The sequence below is a fragment of the Ceratotherium simum genome, chromosome 16 (assembly GCF_057802395.1).
Source record: "Ceratotherium simum simum isolate JZ-2026a chromosome 16, ASM5780239v1, whole genome shotgun sequence".
Lineage (NCBI taxonomy): Eukaryota > Metazoa > Chordata > Mammalia > Perissodactyla > Rhinocerotidae > Ceratotherium > Ceratotherium simum.
Window position 1 is genome coordinate 56,710,622 of NC_141915.1, and position 20,481 is coordinate 56,731,102.

At 45.1% G+C, this 20,481-nt stretch overlaps 1 protein-coding gene across 1 annotated transcript in view; it reads right to left on the bottom strand.

Annotated features, from left to right (window-relative positions):
* Positions 1 to 20,481, bottom strand: part of RNF157 (ring finger protein 157) — a 72,088-nt gene that overhangs the window by 12,804 nt on the left and 38,803 nt on the right. The window contains exons 3-13 of the mRNA XM_014789290.2: positions 15,602 to 15,690; positions 9,697 to 9,843; positions 9,229 to 9,346; positions 8,691 to 8,757; positions 8,354 to 8,397; positions 7,906 to 7,953; positions 6,175 to 6,246; positions 5,491 to 5,650; positions 5,226 to 5,338; positions 2,548 to 2,786; positions 1,716 to 1,824 (exon numbers count right to left, since the gene is read on the bottom strand). Of these exons, the coding sequence (XP_014644776.2) occupies positions 1,716 to 1,824; positions 2,548 to 2,786; positions 5,226 to 5,338; positions 5,491 to 5,650; positions 6,175 to 6,246; positions 7,906 to 7,953; positions 8,354 to 8,397; positions 8,691 to 8,757; positions 9,229 to 9,346; positions 9,697 to 9,843; positions 15,602 to 15,690 (1,206 nt within the window). The remainder of the gene's footprint in view (positions 1 to 1,715; positions 1,825 to 2,547; positions 2,787 to 5,225; positions 5,339 to 5,490; positions 5,651 to 6,174; positions 6,247 to 7,905; positions 7,954 to 8,353; positions 8,398 to 8,690; positions 8,758 to 9,228; positions 9,347 to 9,696; positions 9,844 to 15,601; positions 15,691 to 20,481) is intronic.

Below are 20,481 nucleotides of genomic sequence, written 5' to 3' on the forward strand. Positions count from 1 at the left end.
CATCGCTTCTCTTCAGCCCTGACCTGGAATGGCTGTCTCCCAGGGGAGGTGCAAACTTCAGTCAGCACATCCTGCCTGAGGCATAGCACCTGCTGGGGCCACACAAAGACTGCAGCTCAGGTGACACAGGTCACCCAGCAGCTGTGACATGGGAACACCCCAGGTTTCCCCAGGATTATAAACAGCTTTCCTTCTAAAGGAAAAGAACACAAAACCAGCAGAGGCCTCACTGCCTGCTGGGCATCTCCACTTGGATGTCGGGTCAGTTCCAGCTCAATGGATCTAACACAAACACCAGCTTTGCCCCCCAACCCACTCCTGACACCCCACCTATCAGTCACCTGGGCACGCAACCTCACCCCATCCCAGGCAGATTCTATCTCCGCCACCCTTCTCTCTTCTCCAGGCGTCCTCGTTTATCTCAGGTCAGGCCCTCCTGCCCGGGCCACTGGAGCAGCTCCTGGCTCAGTCTGTCCCCCGTCTACCAGTCTACACACTGCCGTCAGGGGGCCTCTGGGAAGCAGAGCTCTCCTGCTACCACTGGCCTGCTCAGAGCCCTGACTTCCTGCTCCGTGCCTTTGCACATCCTGTTCCCTCCACCTGGAGCATGTCTCTCGCCTTTCTCTTCATGTCTAACAGATTTCAAGATTCAGCTCAAATGCCACTCCTCCAGCACACTTTCTCTGGTTTCCTCCACTTTCACACCTCTGCCACAGCACTTCATTGTTTGAGGCGCACTTATTCTCTATAGTTACGATTCATTCATTCGTTCAACAAATACTTGCAAAGCAACAGATATGTGCTGTGATTCATGTACATGCCTCGTCCCCACCTAGACCTGATCTCCTAAGGACAGGCAGCACTTTATCATCCTTGTATGCCCCACTGTCCCTAGCTCCTCACCTCACTGAGAGCAGGTGTAATAGCCTCTGTTAAATGAAGTCGGCGAGGGGCACAGGGTAGAAAATCCCATCGTCTCCTACCCCGCCGCCCTGGCCTTCCAGCACGTCCCCGTCAGGGTTTTTCCACCTGCCATTCCCATGCCTACAACCCTCTTTTCTCAGATGTCTGTGGAGCTCGCTCCCTCACCTCCTTCAGTCTCTGTTCATGGACACCTTTTTTTCTTTTTTCTTTTGCTGAGGAAGATTCACCCTGAGCTAACATCTGTGCCAGTCTTCCTCTATTTTGTATGTGGGTTGCCGCCACAGCGTGGCCGCTGCTGAGTGGTGTAGGTCTGTGCCTAGGAACCGAGCCCAGGCCGCCGAAGTGGAGCGCACCCAACTTAACCACTACGCCATGGGGTCGGCCCCCAGTGGACCACTTTTTGAAGATAGCAGCCCCACCTGCAGCCTCACCACTCCCTTCTCCCTCATCTGACATACTGACCCACAGTTCCATCAGACACACGGCTTTCCTACTCATGGTCCTTGGTGTCCACTCCCACCCCAACATCAAGAACATAAGCGCCAGGAGGGCAGGACTTCGGTAGTGTCCTCACTGTTCCTTTCCTCAGCATATGGAATAGTGCCTGGTAAACAGCACAGGCTCAGGACATTGTGGAGAGAATAAACCCAATGACACCTTCGCTGCTATCTCAGAGAGTGTCCAAAGGTGTTTGATGAATGAATGAAGGCAGATGGACGTGAAGAGGCATGGGGATAGGAGGAAAGTATCTGAGGTCCAACATCCAAGAAAGGGAGGAGAATACAAGTTACCTCTCCAAGCTGCTGAGCCGAGGGCCTCTGAGAGAGCTGTGTTTCAGATTCACTGCAAGAACGCTCATCTTCTTCTTCATGCAACACAGAAGAATTTTGGGAAATGGATCTGGAAAAGTCCAGAGGGAAAAGCAGCTGCAGGCCACATCCCTGTAAAGACTGGACCTTGCCTGCCTCTCATTAAGCAGACTTGACAGGGAGAAGAGGACTTGAGGGGAAGGGAAACCCAGAGGGTAAGGATCAGGGAGGTGAGAGAGAGTGCCAGGGAGGGGCTGAGACCTCTTCTAGGCATCAGAAAATCTGAGTTTACCTTTAGCTCCTTCAATAACTTGTGTTTGAACTTGGGAAAAACCACTGACACCTTTAGGGTTTCAATATTTTCATCTATAAAATACCCTCCTTTACTCTGCCACAGAAAGCTTATCATGACTCGTGCCTTGTTGGATTTAAATGTGTAAGAGATACAGATCACAAGGATCCTTCAGTCTTCAGACTAAGCAACGCTCCCCAGGGGCCTGAATGACCCTAATGATGTCATCTTCCCTGTACCCCATCCCCTCCCCCCAGAAACAGAACACATAAGAGATCTGTCTGTCTGGATCCTCCTAAGTACCCATATGCCATCTTGTCATCATCTCCTAAAGAAAGGGATAACCTTTCCCCCAACTGTTAGCCCCAGGTCGTCAGTGAAAGGACAAGCTCTGGGAACAGCCCAGAGGGCGACACTGCCCTGGGGATGCAAGACAAGGGCCAGCACTGAGGAAGTAAAACATGGATGAGAGCATCTCATCAAGGACCCCACGGGCAACATTGTTGAGAGCCAGCTACTCACTTGGAGAGACTCTTTTTGAGTTTGAGTCCTTGGCTGCTGCAGTCAGACAGGCGGTCGAGAGGGGAGAGGGTCCTGACAGGGGGCAGGTGGCCATCGCTGCCATAGGAGGGCAGCATTCCTGAGAGGTGGCCGTCTCCAAGCACGTGGAGTGGAGGGACCACGGGGGACGGGGTGAGGGGCCCGTTGAGGGCCTCCAGAAGAGATACCACTTCATAGCCCGGTGGAATGTTCTCTGAGGACTAGGGGAATCAGATACAGGTTGGAAAATTAATTAAATGTTCTTCGTTTTATGGTATGATTGTGTTTCCTACTCTATATGGGAAAAACGTTTTCTTTTACATCCAGTCTGGGGGTCTGGCAAGAAAAGCTTCTGTACTAGAGGCAGGAGAAAGATAAAATGTCAAAGAGCCACACATTCCTAGATTCTGTTTATAGATGAACTTCTTCTTAATAATGTTAATTTTTTTCTGATAATAATAGAAATATATGTTCATTATAGGAAATTTGGAAAATACATAAAAGTAGAAAGAAGGGAAAAAATTCATCAATAATCAAATCATCCAAAGTAATAACTTTTGTTGGCATTCTGGTATATTTTTTCCAATTTTTTCCCCTTGTACTATTTACACAGTTATGATCAATCTGTAAATAACAATTTTATATCCTGTTTATTTCACCAAACACAAATATTTTCCTTCATCTGCGTCCCCTTTTCAGAGATCCTATAAGTGTACTAACTGTTCTACTGGTTCTGGGTACTTGGTGGTGTCCAACGTTTTCTACTGTAAACAACACTTCAATGAACATCCTTGTGCATAAATCTCTTTTGTTCTTGGCATTAAATTCTAAGACCTTAGATTACCAGGTGTAAATGCTTTTAAGGCTCTTGATATATACAGCCATTGTTTTTTCAATGATCTTTCAATGGTCTTACTCCTATAAGCAGTAGAGAATACCTATTTGAATTGCTTCTCTGCCAGCACAGAGTATCTTTAAAAAAGAAAGTTTTTAAATTTGCAAGGTGAAAAATGGTATCTCATTTTAATTTGCATAGTGTTTATTTTTAACATGGCTGACTTTATATTTTATTTTACTTTTTGACAAAGATTGGCCCTGAGCTAATGTCTGTTGCCAATCTTCCTCTTTTTCTTTTTTTTCTCCCCAAAGCCCCAGTACATCGTTGTATATCCTCGTTGTAGGTCCTCCTAGTTCTTCTACGTGGGATGCCGCCTCAGCGTGTCTTGATGAGCTGTGAGTAGGTCCGCGATCGGCAACCCCTGGGCCACCGAAGCAGGATGTGAGAACTTAACCACTGCACCACTGGGCCAGCCCCGGTTGACGTTTTAAAAAATGATTGTTGGGCCGGCCCCATGGCTTAGCGGTTAAGTGTGCGCGCTTCGCTACTGGCGGCCCGGGTTTGGATCCCGGGCGCGCACCAATGCACCGCTTCTCCGGCCATGCTGAGGCCGCGTCCCACATACAGCAACTAGAAGGATCTGCAACTATGACATACAACTCTCTACTGGGGCTTTGGGGGGAAAAAAAAAAAGGAGGAGGATTGGCAATAGATGTTAGCTCAGAGCCGGTCTTCCTCAGCGAAAAGAGGAGGATTAGCACAGATGTTAGCTCAGGGCTGATCTTTCTCACACACACACAAAAAAAATGATTGTTAACCAGCTATGTTTCCTCTTCTTAGAATTTTTTTTTATATCCTTTGCCCATTTATCTACTGTTTTATTCATATGAGCTATGGCAAAAATATTAGCCTTTCCTCTGATATAAATGTTGCGAATACACCTTTTTTCTTTAAAGGATTTGTTGTTTGCCTTTTAATTGTGGTCATCTTTTACACATCTGAAGTTTTAAGTTTTTTATGTGGTAAAATCTACACATTCTTTTTTTTTGTAGTGTTCCATTGCTTTTAAGCTTAGAGAGTCCTCTCTCATCCAAAGTCAGCTACAGAATTATCTATAATTAATTCTAGGTTTTTAATGTTTGGTTTGCTTGGTTTTTAACATAGTTAACTAGTTACTCCATCTGTAATTCATTTGTTATCTGGTAAGGAGTAAAGTGCTGAACTGATTTTTCCTCCCTAAATAGCTAACTAATTATCCCAATACCATTTACTGAGGAATAAATCTCTCCCACTCAACTGTTAGTGTACAGAAAGTCAATATCTGCTTGTCTATAACTACAAAGCTTCAAGGCTTGACATTCACACTATGAACAACCCAGGTGAATTATTTCATCCTAGTCACTGAAGCCATGAAATGGGATAAAGAAAAACAGTTACCTTCTTCAGGGATTCAGATAAAGATAGTAAATTGTACTCAAATCCAAAACAATCATCCCCTTGTTTCTGCTTGAGGGAGTTCCAGAGTGGACTCCCTGGAGTGACACTGCAAGCAGACAGCTCTAGGAATGGTAACTGTTAACTGGACACCAAGTTCTCAAGGCAGAAGAGGGAGGTTTTAAGGATCTGCTTCCAATTTTCCGTTGCAATATTGGCTAGTTTTAAAACAAACATAATCTCGGGCAGCCTACTAAATACTTCAGTGCGCCAAGGTCTAATAACTTGCTGCAAAGTCATGTAAAGAAGGACAAAAGGTGAAAAAAGCCAGCAAGGAGACTCTAGAGCATTTGCTTCACGGGCGGCCGTGGTTCCGAGCCCAACTTACTGAATGCTCTTCCGAGTCAGACGTCTGGGAGGAGATGATGGGGTTAAAGCTGGCTGGGGACAGTGGGCCCAATTTTTTCCTCATGGCTCGGATCTGAAGCAGTGCCCGGAAGGCTGTGAAGAAGAAAAGACACAATCAGGACATCCTGACGCAGGAGTCAGGATGAACAAGAGCCCAGAGGGAAACCACGATCCCTCCTCCCAGCATTCATCAGTTTGCAGCCCCAGCAGGGTCCACCCACCACTCGCCCGGCTCTGGGGCTTACGCAGTCGGCAGATGGGGCAGTTGTTGGCCTGGTAGCGCAGAGTGTCCGCACAGGTGTTACACAGGCAGAGGTGGCGACAGGGCAGGATCAAGGTGTCCCGGACATCTGAGAGACACACCACACACTCGGCACTGTTATCGCTCACTTCATCCTCAGTCACCTGGCCGGGGAGACAGAAATTTAGCCAATGACACAAAGATCTTCATGTCCCCTACTTTCTTTACAAGGCAGCTTGCCTGAAGGGCTGAGACAAGTCATAAGAACAAATCTGACATTTTCACTGGACTTTACAGTTTACCTGGTGCATTCACACACTCAGTTTCACCTGTACTGGGAGTTGTTTATCTCCAGCTCATCCTATGAGCTCAGCCCTGGTCCTCTGGGACAGTCTGAGCTGAAGCGGCCCAGGAGACCATGCAGGGAAGGGAGAGGGCAATGCAAGCACCCTGCCAGGAAACTGAGTGAACAGGGCTCTGCAGAAGAATGAATCTAAACCCACCAATTTTTTTCATTTCCAAAGTGATATAAATATAATCATCTGAATTGAGGAACCAGAAAATACCCTTCTAGGACCAAACTGATTCCAGAGTTTGGCACGCTAAATTCCTACATCCTGGCTTTATCAGAGAATTCCTCACTCTGCCTTGTGGGAAGACTACATTCAGATCTTTGGGTAGAACTTGCCTTCGAATCTTGGGTGTTGTACTTGTTTTCAATTCCGTAGATCTCCTGAAGGAGGTAGCTGACCCCATCTACCTGAAGAGCAAATACACAAGTTCAAGGGCAGGATGACTCTGCTGAGAGATAAGAGTGGGAACTCACCCCCCACCCTCTTCGGTAACCAAGGACAACCGATGCACAATGAAAAAAAGCAAAAGCCGAAACGAGTAAAGGATGCTTTTATTTACTTCTGTTTTCTCTTTGAGAGGGGAAAGAAAATCAAACGTTTAATTCACCCACCATTATTCACATTATTCACCCACCCAGCAGGGAACATAAAAGCCCACAAATACAACAATAATCCTTGTACTGCAGCTTACTCTTATGGACAGCTGAGAAACGCACAGGCTAGAAAAAGGACGGAAGAACATGCATCAAAATAGAAGCATTAGCTGTGTAATGAAAGTTAAGTTTAGACATTATAAACATAAGGACTGGGAAAGAGAAAGAAAGAGAGAGGAGAAGAAATGGGCAAGGAGAAGAGAGGAAGGGAAAAATGTAGAAGCGAATTGCTAGCAAGGCCTTGAAGGAGGGGCCAACTGGGCCCCTCCCCTGCCTCCAGCACGCAGTAGAATTACCCTCTTGGTCCCGTTTCTTAAAACCCCAACTTCAATGCCCAGTTTCCACTAGCCTGGGTTGGGTCAGTGCCAAAGCTGGCTACCCCTGTGTCTTTCCTCCAGCCCACTTCTCTCCTCTGCCTCGCCTCTGTCCCAGTGATCCCCTCCCCTAAGACCTAGCCTGTCACTGATTTCATCTGTCACTGATTTCATATTTCACTTTCAAGTTTGACAAAGTCTGTTGCTAATGCCAATCTAGTAACAGGAAAATAGAGAACCCATTTCTCAAATAGAGGCAACTCACTGAGCCCTGGCCTTTCCAGGCAGTACCCAGGGCTCAGGATCTTTTTCCTCCTCTGCCTCTCTTAAAACTTGTTTTAACCTAGTGATTATATTGGAAAGGACATTATCGACAAATTTATGCTAAGATATTATTGACTACAATTGACCTCATTAATGGGGAGAGCACTTAACCCAAAAGAACGAATAATGTAGAATTTCAGGTATCTATCACCCACCGGTAGCGGGGCCTGCCAATGCCACTGGCACCACTCTCCCCTGCTCACCCTCCACGACTCTCCTCCTACCTCTGCAAGAGTGCAAAGAAAGCGCTGGCACACAGCGGGGGTTAGGAATTCTAACAGACATATGCATACCTTGCTGATCACTCTGGAAGGGGGCAGATGGCCAGCAAACTGAATTTTAGGAAAGCAACGGTGGGATAAATTCAGCAAAGGCTCTAGCTGGCCCTGAATTGGACCCCAATACTTTATCCTTTAGCTTGAAATGTTTCTCACCCTGGCATTTTAAAGAAAAAGAGTTCTCCCTAAACCTAATGTCAGAAGACAAATCTTGTCCTTTCATTTCTTAAGTCCTTTGCTCAGATAATGGCTGCCTCAACACCAACAATTCTGGAACAATAAAGACACCAAAAATCAGTATTTCTTTCAGGCCACCCAAGCAGTTTCTAACACATAAAAGCACTCCTTTTTTTTTCTTTTCTTCTTTGATTAAAAAAGGGGGTGGGAGGGAAAGAAGAGTGCTTAGCAAAAGAGTAAAAAAACCACCACAACAACAAAAAGAGCGAAAGTAAGAAAGAAGGGGCCACACCAAGAGTCCCTGGCCCTCAAATACTTACGACTTGTTTCTGTTTGAGGGGCTTGACACAGAAGGTTCCATCTGTGTGCTGCAATGAAAATATGACAGTTATGACAAGGCAGTAGGGCAATAAAACACCAGATGTTCTTTTGTTACTTCTCTCAATTATGCGTGTTCTTGGACACCAGAGTGGACTTACAGACTCCCAACACGGGAGGGGCCTTCCAAGCACCTGGTCCACCCCTTCCATTTTAAGAAGAGGAAACGAGGACTAAGGGTTGAAGGTCATGCAGCAAGGTGGTGGCAGAGCTGGAACTAGAGCCCAGTGTAGCCCCCGGGGGTGCTCCTTCAACTCCCCCACAGCCTCCTAAGCCAGACCCATTCTGCTGAGCTCAGGCAGCCAGCAGACAAGGAGGACACGTGTCCTTGCAGGAACGAAAGAGTTAGACATAATGATAAAGTGAGGCCCTATTAGGTTACTCACTTACCTTTTCAAAAGTGCCCAGCAGTACATGGCAATGGCCAAAATACTCTGAAAGAAATGAAGGCACATGGATGAAGAAGAAGAAAGCCAAACAGTACACTTCGATGCCTATGGACCTTCCCAGAGTCTCTGCAATCTGGCAAACCAAACGTTCTGGGCTGTCACGGGAAGGGCCCATTATAGAACCCAAGGAGCTTGGGGACACCAGTGTGGGGGATGTAGAAACTGCCTGCCTGATACCCACAGAAAGGGCGTGTTGTTCCCAGGCCACAGCTGCTGCCAGGCCCGTGTGCCTCAAAAGGGCAGTGTGTGCAGCAAGAGAAGATGAAAAGCACCCATACCGTCTCCTTCATCGACCACAGCATGGACCACTAACGGATAAACTTCTCTGTCCAGGTCAAAGCCAAGCTGAAGGGAAAGAAAAGAGAAGGAAAAAAAAGAGGACTCAACACGTGTAAAGGGCACAGTCATCCATCAGAAAAGGATATGTCAGGAGGGATTAACCCCTTCACTGCTCCTCCTTCATCAACCTCGTAACTACCTAAGTTCGTTTGATTGAAGACTACCAGCTACTTTTGAAAAATCTCCTAGATGTAAAGTCCTCTAACCTGCAGGTTCTTTTCTCTGAACATAACTTTCTCAAAATATCCTAGGCTAATGGGCTACTTTGGGATAGAAAAATTAACGAGGTTAGGTGTATCCTTTTAAGGGCATGAAGAAGTTACAAAACTGGAGGTGAGCGTGACCTTTGAGCACCTGGGCAGTCCCTTTGCTGCTGGCTAGGGTCCTAAGCAGCTCTCAGGACCTTCTGGGTCCACGTGAGGAAGCTGCCCCGCACTTTCTCCCAGCAACCTGTCACCTCCACCAGACGCAGCTCACCTCCTCCTCAGCCCACTCTGAGGGGTCCACAGTGTGCGAGGGCAGGCAGAACTGCTGGCACACGCCTCGCTTGTAGTGCACCGTCTCCGACTGTAGGCTGTTGTCTTTGGGGACGTAGCTATGGATCACAGTGGGGAGCAAAGCAAAAGTTAGTATCTAGCCCAGATGAGGTTGGGAATACTATTAAATTTATCTATTCAACACACACATCCACAGAAAGGTAGCTTAATGGATTTTTAACAGCATACTGATGACCTGAAGGGCTATGCTACCACCTGCCACTGTACGAAGACGGCACAATTTGAAGGGAAAAGGTGAAAAAGTCGGGCTCTGCAGAAGAAAACCCAAATTCAGGAACCAGATCTCACCGGGTTGTAGAAAAAGAATGTTTTCCTCCACAGGTGAGCACATCAGGCAAACCCTAACCTGTCTGGGAAGGAAGTGGCTCACCTGGTCTCTTGTTCTTACCTGGCAATACCATTCTGGAACTCTTCAGTGGCCTGATAATAGATGGTGATGGCCACACGAGCGTCCGTGTCAAAGGTGAACTCTACGTTGTAGTGGACTCTAGCTTTGCTGGCCTCTTCTCCAGGGGTCTTCACTTCCTCAGCACATCTAGAAAACCACAAACACTCAGCATTTTGGGAGTAGCAAATCAATATTTTGAAATTTATCTTTTATCTTTTTTTTACTTAATATATTGCAGGCTTCTCTCCATGATATGAACTTAGGCCACATCTTCATTCCGAATGATGGCAGAGAACTGCATTACCACCACTGTTGGCCATTTACGTTATTTCTGATACTTCAGTGTGCTACACTTAACATCCTTATGCGTTTGCCAGACTTTTGTTTTTGTTTTCAGTTTTATTTCAATCAAAGTTACTAACCACGTAGTTTAAATAGTTTCCACAAGGCTTGTCACAAAAATCAGCAGGCCACACTCCTTCCCTTTCCTCCTCTTCAGAGGAAACTGCCTTTACCTCTTTAGCTGAGCATTTTGGCATTTACCTGCATGTTTCTTTCTTTTTCTTTGTGAGGAAGATCAGCCCTGAGCTAACATCTGTTGCCAATCCTCCTCTTCTTGCTGAGGAAGACTGGCCCTGGGCTAACATCCATGCCCATCTTCCTCTACTTTATATGGGACACCGCCACAGCATGGCCTGACAAGCAGTGCATAGGTCCAGGCCCGGGATCTGAACATGCGAACCGAAGCAGAGCGCGCCAACGTAATCGCTACCCCACCGGGCCGGCCCCTGCCTTCATGTTTCTAAATAACATGCTCCGGTTACTACTTCCTGATTTTCAGTTTTAGGCATTATCTATTGATTTCCCACTTTGGAAATACGGATTCCTTTCTCTTTCCTCATGCTGCCCCATACAGGTACTCCCCCATCCCCCTAGTCTGTTGTAATATGGTTTTGTTAGTTTGGTCCATTAAGTGTCTATATTACTGTGATTATATCAACATTATTCACAGCTTAATCACACAGTAATCTATGATTATTTTTCTTTTCCTGCATAAGTTTTTCTTAGAGTTCGTGCTCACTTTGTTTATTTCAGTTACTTAGTTTTCTGTGTACTAGTCACGAATTCAAACCCAAGCCCTCTGCTGGCTGTCCCTAAATCCCTAGACGTTCAGATGCACCAGGTGTTCTATTTATTTCATCTTCTTGAGGAGGTCTCTTCTGGAGCCTCTGACCTGCTCCACCTGGACCCTGGACCCTCTGTATCTGCACACTGCCGCCATCTCGGCACCTCCCTCCCCATCACCCTGGTGAGTCTCTTTGGGCTCTCTTCTGGAGAATCGCATGTTTCCTGCATTTCCTGGCTTCCTCTTTCTCAGGTTACACTTTCATTTTAGTGGAACACAACTTCCCTAGCTTCCTGAAAAAGGGTGTGTTGGAGGGATAAAGTTCTCCAGAGATACTATTCTACACTCACACTTCATTGAAAGTCTGGCTGAGTAAAGAATTCTAGGTTATAAATACTTTTAAAAAGCCATTCCAGGGGCCTGGCGCAAGTGGTTAAGTGCGCCTGTTCCGCTGCGGTGGCCCTGGGTTCGCCGGTTAGGATCCCGGGCGCGCACCGACACACCGCTTGTCAAGCCATGCTGTGGCGGCATCCCATAGAAAGTAGAGGAAGATGGGCATGGATATTAGCCCAGGGCCAGTCTTCCTCAGCAAAAAAAGAGGAGGATTGGCAGATGTTAGCTCAGGGCCGATCTTCCTCACAAAAAACAAATGAAAAAGAGCCATGTCAGGGGCCTGCCCGGTGGCGTAGTGGTTAAGTGCGTGCACTCTGCTGCTGGCGGCCCGGGTTCGGATCCCGGGCGCGCAATGATGCTCTGCTTGTCAGGCCATGCTGTGGTGGTATCCCATATAAAGCGGAGGAAGACAGGCACAGATGTTAGCCCAGGGCCAGTCTTCCTCAGAAAAAGAAGAGGATTGGCATGGATGTTAGCTCAGGGCTGATCTTCCTCACAAAATAAATAAATAAATAAACTAATTATTAAAAAAAAAAAAAAAGCCATTCCAAAGCATTGCTGCATTATCTTTTAGCTTCCAGGGTCGCTCTCAAGAAGTAAGAAGCCATTCCAATTGCCGATCCTTTTTTCCTTTGATACAGAAGCTCCTCTTTATCATCCATTGTGCTGGGCACTCGGTGGTCCTTTCAATTTAGAAACTTTACATTATGTATGTCATTGATGATTTCCTTCCTTCTATATTCTCTGTTCTCTCTTTCTAAAACTTTTTTTTTTTTTGTAAGGGAGATCAGCCCTGAGCTAACATCCGTGCTAATCCTCCTCTTTTTGCTAAGGAAGACCGGCTCTGAGCTAACATCTACGGCCAATCCTCCTCCTTTTTTTTTTTTTCTTCCCCAAAGCCCCAGTAGGTAGTTGTATGTCATAGCTGCACATCCTTCTAGTTGCTGTATGTGGGACCCGGCCTCAGCATGGCCGGAGAAGCGGTGCGTCAGTGCGTGCCCAGGATCCGAACCCGGGCCGCCAGTAGCGGCGCGCGCACTTAATGGCTAAGCCACCGGGCCGGCCCTGTTCTCTCTTTCTAGAACCATTAGTTGGATGTTGGACCTTCTAAACTGGTGGTCTCTTCTTCGCATCTTTCCTCTTCTATTTTCCATCTCTCTGCCTTTTTGATCCACTTTCTACAATATTTCAACTTTTCTTCCTACATTCTATTGATTTTTTCATTTCTGCTACCATGTTTTAACTTCTAACAGCCTTTTTCTTCCCTGGATGCTCTGTGTCATTGCGTCCATGAAATAAGACAATATCTCCTCTGTGTCTCTGAGGCTGTAAATCAAGTTTTCCTCTTCCTGCATAGTTTTTATTTCCACTTATTTTTTTCCTGTTGTTTGTTTTGCCACGGTCTTTCATACTATAGGCGTTCCTTATACATCTAAGAATCTTTGGTTGTCTGTTCATATTTAAGAATTTTACAATCCCTGATGGAACTCTGAGTGCATAGTGGGGCTTGGGGATACCGGGCTTCCCTGGGGCTCATCTGGGTCTGCTGAGGAAGCTCCAATGCCAGTCTCTTTTTGTCTTTCCATCTGGACAGGTCTGATTCCCCAGAGAACAGTTTTCCTCTCTTCTGACAAAGGCCTGGCTGCCAGCATTCTGGGAGGTAGCATGGGGGGCCGGCTGGAGGAGGACTCAGCATCCCACACACCTAAATTCACTGAACCCCCTGGTTTTAGTACTGAGTCTAGCCCTTAGCTGTGCCTGGATCCCTCAAGTCCAGAGAGTCTCTGTTTGAACTTTTCCAGGGAGAATCACCTGCCAGCCTTTTGTCAGGTGTGGGGAGGCAGTTCTGGCTGTGTAGTATAAGGGAGGAGATCTGACTTCCTCGTAAGCAGACTTGCCACCAATCCTCCTCAGGTAAGCCTTCCACCCTGATGTCCAGAGGTACCTGGTACTGCCAGTGCCTGAGCCCTTTGTGGATATCACAGCACAAACAGGGTGATGCTCAGTCTTTCCTTCTGCTTGCTCAGGATTCTGATCTCTTGGGTCTACTTAGTTATTTAACATTCACCATCTGTTTCCAGCCTCTAAAATTTTGTTGCTGTTGCTCCTTTCCCATTCTCCCAATTCTTGTGGATTTATGCTTTCTAAAAATACTCTTGGGGCCGGCCCCATGGCTTAGCGGTTAAGTGCGTGCGCTCCACTACTGGCGGCCCGGGTTCGGATCCCGGGCGCGCACCGACACACTGCTTCTCCGGCCATGCTGAGGCCGCGTCCCACATGCAGCGGCTGGAGGGATGTGCAACTGTGACATACAACTGTCTACTGGGGCTTTGGGGAAAAAAAAAGGAGGAGGATTGGCAATAGATGTTAGCTCAGAGCTGGTCTTCCTCAGCAAAAAGAGGAGGATTAGCATGGATGTTAGCTCAGGGCTGATCTTCCTCACACACAAAAAATAATAATAAAATAAAATAAAAAATAAATTTAAAAAAACTTTAAAAATACTCTTATTATTACTTAGTGGGGTTTTGAGAGGAAGCAAAAGTAGATGTTCAATCTCCGTCTTTACCTGGAAATCTGAGAATCAAAATTGATTCCCATAATCTCAGAAAAACAAAACAAAAACACCCTTCACCTTAACATTTATTGAACACCAGCTGTTTTCCCTTCCATTATCTCATTTAATTTTGACAACAGCCGAGAAAGGTAAGGTTTATTATCACCATTTTACAGATGAGAAACTTGAAGCTCAGAGAGGTATTCAAGTAAGCATCCATGGAGCTGGGAAGCAAACTGGTCTTCTGCTTCCAAGCCAGATTCTCTTGGCACGTCACAGCTGCTTCATTCTATTTTAGAGCTGCAGCCAGGCTGCCACGTCAGAGGCTAGGACCTCACAATGGCTCAGGACCTTGACCCTGTCTCCATCAAACACGTGAGCAGGCCTCACTATGTGATGAGAGAAACAAGTGGACAGAGTAGCTGAGAGCTGGCAGGCTCCCGAGGCTTCATTAGCCTCAATCTATTCTGCTGCTGTAGGAATCCTCTGCAGAGGGTGAACACCCAGCTGCAGACTGTTCTGCAGCAAAAGAGTGCCCTTCTTGGCTCCCTCATCCCCAGAGTTGACCCAAGGGGTGGGGAGTAGTTGGGGAGCCAGTTGAAAACTTCAGGGACAAATGAAATATAAAAAATTGAGAGAGAGAGAGAGAGAGAGAGAAAATAGACCAGTGGCTGCTTAGGCCAGGAAGATGGGTTTTAGGGGAAATGGGGAGTGACCTCTAATGAGTATGGGGTTTCTTTTTGGGGTGATGAAAATGTCCTAAAATTAGGTAGTAGTGATGATTGAACAACTCTGAATAACTAAAAACCACCGATTTGTACACTTTAGATGAATGAATTGTAATTATATCTCAATAAAGGAGTTGTATTAAAAAAATGATCAGAGAGAAATAAACTTCCTAATGTTAGTAAGGCTGATCTATACAAGCATAAAACGGTCTCTGAGTCATCTAGCTTGTCCATCCAGAAAAATTAGGGACCTCTGATTTACCCTGACCAAATCTGTCTCCCCAGGGCACCAGTGAGCCTTAGCAGACGGACATGCTCTCTGGAGGGCAGCATCAGTTTAAAAAGTACGCTATCTCAGGGACAACACAAAGAAGGCAAATGTCGGTGATAATTTATATTGATGATGATGAAACAAACCCAGGGCACTCTGAGTTCCTCAGAGGAAGGGCATATGAAATTAAGAATAAATTAAAGACATAAATATAAGTAATAAAATAAGGATTTCATATCCCAAGTTTAGATATTCCATTTTTACATAGGCTTGTTGAGGTACCTGCAAAATTCACTTTTTCCCTCAATAATTCTTCTTTTTTAAAAAAATTCATAAAATAGGGATAATAATTTGGCTTCCCGGAGAGTCAGAGTTCTTCACAAACACAGACTATCCACATAAAGTTCTTTTTTTTTTTTTAAAGATTTTATTTATTTTATTTTTTCCCCCCAAAGCCCCAGTGGATAGTTGTATGTCGTAGCTGCACATCCTTCTAGTTGCTGCATGTGGGACTCGGCCCCAGGATGAACGGAGAAGCGGCGCCTCGATGCGCACCCGGGATCCGAACCCGGGCCACCAGCATCGCAGCGCGCGCACTTAACCACCAAGCCACAGGGCTGGCCCCACATAAAGTTCTGAACAATCTAGATGGGGGGAGACCTAATCTACGTAGACGAGGTGCTGCCGTCAGCACCAGAGCAGCTCCTGTCCTGGAGGCCTGGAGACTCGGGCTCGGGGTCTGGCAGAAACTGCTCTGTGAGTCTCTCTGGGAAGTTGACTGCCCCTGCAGTAGGAGGGCATCTGGCACTGGCCCAGCCCAGCCAGGGACTTACTTGACGAGTCTCAGCGTGTCCTTTCGGATGTTGATCAGGCTTCTCAGAGTCTTCACTGGTTCTTGGGGAGGTGGGGCAGCATAAGGAAACTGTGTCAAAAACAAAGCGGGAGAAGACAATGTGTTTATAAAGACCCACGACTGTCCCTCACTGGTCACAGCCTTTCCAGGTGAGGTGGGAAGGCGCCACTCTCCTAAGTGAGGACTCGGAGACCCAACACACTAAGTGAACTTGCTCAAGGTCGCAGCTAGTGGTAGAACTGGGATTCGATTTGGCGTCAAAAGAGCTAGATTTATCTGCTTTTTCCATTCTATGAAGCTTATTTGAGTCAGCATTCAAAATAGGGAGAACTAATAAAAACTCCTACTGAAGTTCCAAATACCAAAGGACACACTGCCGCCGAGTTAATCACAAAAGGCTTTTCCATCTGACCTCAGACAACAGGGAGCCAGACCTGCCAGGTTTTTCCTTTAGTGAAGCCACATGGTGTCTTAGGAATTCAGGAACTGCAAATAAAACAGAACCCCATCATGTGTACAGAGCTGGGCTGCAAACAGTGAAGAACAAACGTTCCTTGCAGCTGATCATATAAAGCTGAGTTTTTAAAAATGTGAGCCAAGGGCTCTTTTGGGGTTATCAAAAATTTGTGGTTGTCTGTCATTTACCTGACATTTCCATGCTCTTTCCCATTGAGACCTCTGATTTGGAGTTCTGAGTTGATGATAATGAGGAGATAAGAAGGGGAAACAGTAAAAAATTTAATTGGGAATTGCTTTCAGAAGAGTAAGAATGATTTAAAGTGTTCCCAGTATTGTTCTAATGTTATTTGGGGAATAAACATTTTTTACATATAATCCACAGAAAACCTACTAGTCTTTGTAGCTTTGCCAAACTGTGGTACTCCGAGCTCTAGAAGAGTCCACCTCTTGGTGCTGGGATCAGGAAACAGGACACCACGTTATACTCTACCTATGCCTTCACAGATTTTTGCTGAATGTGGTTCTTTTACTTGGGAAACATAATTTAACCCAGAGTACATCTGCTTTTATGTATTCAGTGTGATTGCTGATAATTCACGTGTATGGATGTGATACCTAAGAAAATACATTCAACCTAAATTATGTGCATTCAGATTACCCACTTTGTGGGTATTATATAGCAACATTTTACTTTTTCATTGATACCTTAAACATATATCCTTTTAAAATATATGATAGTTGGTTTTTCTAATTGCAAAGCAATACATGTTCAAGCAGAAAACTTGAAAAACACAAAAAAATACTAAATCAGCCATAATCTCACCACTCAGTGATATCAAAGTTAACACTGCAGAATGTGTCTTTCCAGATAGGCACCCATCCATCCATCCATCCATCTACCTACCTCCCTCTATATCTGTACAAACCGTCCATACTGTTTTATAGTCTCCTTTTCACATAGAAGGACGTGATAACATTTTTAAAGTCTATAATTTGACAACATGACTACACACGTTAGAAATAGCATAATTTATTTAACCAATTCCATATTACTCAATGTTTTATGTTGGTTTTACTTTTGTGTGTGTGTGTGTGATATAAATGTTGTAGTGAATGCCCTATCCCTCATTTCTGCATGCTTTTTTGATTATTTCCTTAGGACAAATTCCTAGAAGTGGAATTACTAGATCAAAGAGTAAGCATATTTTTAAGACTTTTAAAAATATTTTGCCAAATTGTCCTCCAGAAAGCTGACTCCAATTTTGCTCTCCTACTAGCAGCGTATCAGGGGGCTTTTATATAGGAAAGCTGGAATTCTAGTTCAGACCCCATCTGTGGCCCATTCTCCACCCCCACTTTTCTAGGCTGTCACACTAAAGGAATTTAAAACAATTTTAAAATAAGCTTAAGCAAAAAGTAATTAGGCAGGAAAATCCGACACAAATGCTAGTCTATTCTAAAGCCAAAATAAATGACTTTGGGATTAAAATTTTTTTCTGGAGTAGCAAAGTTAATCATATTCATTTGCACAGGTACTTGGGAATTATCCATAACTCCTACCTGAGTTAAAAAAAGATGGGTTCTTCCTTTACTTTTTGCCCTTTCTCCTCCATACTCGCCAGAAAAGAAAAACAAAAGGAAAGGAAAAAAAAAAAAAAACCCTAGTGTTCCTCATCTTCCATTTTGAATATTATATTCGACAATAACTGACACTGAAGCACAACTTATTCAGCTCTCAAGGAAAAGTATCAGTGGAATCAATTGTTTTTTGTAGGAACTGTATAGTATAACAAATCCACTCCTATATTTTTGGCTCTCTCCCTCCTCTCTAAGAAAAGAAAAGAAAACAATTTAAAATCTGTTTAGGAGAACCTAATCCTTTCTGGGCTCCTACCTACCAAAGCTTCCGTCTTGGTGGCCTTTCATTCATCCAATCAGAGTAGGCAACACTCAGTGGGGGTCGTAAGGAGAGACTTCAAGTGGAAAGAAGGTCCTGCTCTTTCAGGAAGCAGCCTTATAAGGCAGATGACATAGTTACACAAATAACACAAAGAGAAATGCCACAAAAAGGGCAAATATAAAGGACATGATCACTTCTGGCTGAGGTAATCTGGAAGGCTTCATGGAGGAGGTGTATTTGATCTGGGATCTTGAAGGATAGATGTAACTTGTAAATTCAGAGATGAGAGGAAGACAGAGGGAACAGCAGAAACAGAAGCAAATTGAAGAAAATATTGCTCTGCTCCTAGAGTCATCTCCCCTTCCTCTCTAAACCAGTTTAGCCCATCATGACTCAAAGCTTCTTTGTTGGGGCCGGCCCGGTGGCGCAAGCGGTTAAGTGTGCGCGCTCCACTGCTGGCGGCCTGGGGTTCGCTGGTTCGGATCCCGGGTGCGCACCGACGCACTGCTTGGCAAGCCATGCTGTGGCGGCGTCCCATATAGAGTGGAGGAAGATGGGCACAGATGTTAGCCCAGGGCCGTCTTCCTCAGCAAAAAAAGAGGAGGATTGGCAGATGTTAGCACAGGGCTGATCTCCTCACAAAAAAAAAAAAAAAAAAAGCTTCTTTGTGATCTTCACTTTTAAAATATCATTTACTGAGTGCTTACTATGTGCCAGGCACTGTGCTAAGGGTAAGCTCTTTACATACATCACCTTAGTTATCCTTGGAACAATCCTGTGAGACAGAGATGGCTGTTCCTTTTTGTAGATAAGGAAGTTGAGGTATTAAGAGGTTCAATAACTTCCTCACAGTCCCATAAGTTTTAGGGAGCAGAGTTGAGGTTTGAACATAGTCTACCTCCATCTTTCCCTAAGATGCTCCTGGATATAGCTCCTTAATCTAGAGATGATTAAAGCATTAAAATACTAGTTATTAAAACGTCTGAAAACACAACCCTACGTCTTTGCTCATTCTTTTTTCTTATCAAGACACTGATGAATTTTTTTGCTTGGCTACAGTATCTCCTTAATACATGAACCATTACTGAGTTATACTTAAAGCAAAAAAAGTATCTTATTTCAACTCAAAACCAGAGATTTCATTGATATGCCAACAGGTAAGTGTGACACGAAAGCAAAGGAACGTCTTCTTAGGACTGAGGGAAACGAAGCTCAGGACAGACTCAGGTTCAAGCACTTCCCTGAAGTAGCCACTGCCCCAGTCCACAGTGCTCAGAACAACATCAACAACTGTTTTCTCTGGGCCGGCCCCCGTGGCTTAGCGGTTAAGTGCGCGCGCTCCGCTACTGGTGACCCGGGTTTGGATCCCGGGCGCACACCGATGCACCGCTTCTCCTGCTATGCTGAGGCCGCGTCCCACATACAGAAACTAGAAGGATGTGCAACTATGACATACAACCATCTACTGGGCCTTTGGGGAAAAAAAAAGGAGGATTGGCAATAGATGTTAGCTCAGGGCCGGTCTTCCTCAGCAAAAAGAGGAGGATTAGCATGGATGTTAGCTCAGGGCTGACCTTCCTGACAAAAAAAAAAAAAACAAAACTTTTCTCAGTTCACATCCACAGAGTTTCTACTTGCTTTCCTGGAACCGTAATTTTCTCAGCCCTCTGCCTACTGAGTTAGGGAATGAGTGGTGACAGGGAAGACCAGAGTCTTTTCTCTTGGATGCAAGCACCCTGCCACAACTAGGCCAGTAAAAGGGAAGAAGTGGCTTTTCTATCCTGTATACAACATGCCACCAGGCCCACAGATGGAGGAAGACGGCCAAGCCTTCTGCAAGGCATATCCTGACTTCTTGCCTCAAGCTCAATATGGCTCGTGGAATGCCTTCCCAGCCCCCAGATATCATTCTGGAGTAAATAAACTCTTAACAGCCTTATGAGGGATACCTAAATGCAGCTTCTAGAATTCTATTTCACTTTTCATAATGAAGAGAGGCTTTAGGTAAAGACTAGTGGACAAAGAATGAAATTTGGTCTGCTCACATACTTAGGGACCAAACCTTACAGGTCAGTACCTTTATGACAGAGAACTAAGGCTCAGGTTCCTCCAATCTATTCATCTAACCAGAAAACGCTGCCAAAAGAAAGCCCTCTCAATGGGGTAGAATTTGGGTAACTGTTGCAATTACAGCCTGGCCAATGCCCATTCATGGAAAAAGAAAACTAAGGGAAACGTTTACTGAGTACACACTGTGTGCCAGGCATCATGCTGGGTTCTTTAGATATGTATTTTTTCATTTTACTTTATTTAATTATGGTAAAATACACATAACACAAAATTCATCACCTTAACCATTTTTAAACACACACAGTTGGGTGGCATTAAGTACATTCATTCACATGTCGAGCGCCCATCACCACCATCTAGCTCCAGTTTAGATACATTCTTATTTAATATTCTCATCAATAACAGATGTCTCTGCCACGCCCATCAGATCG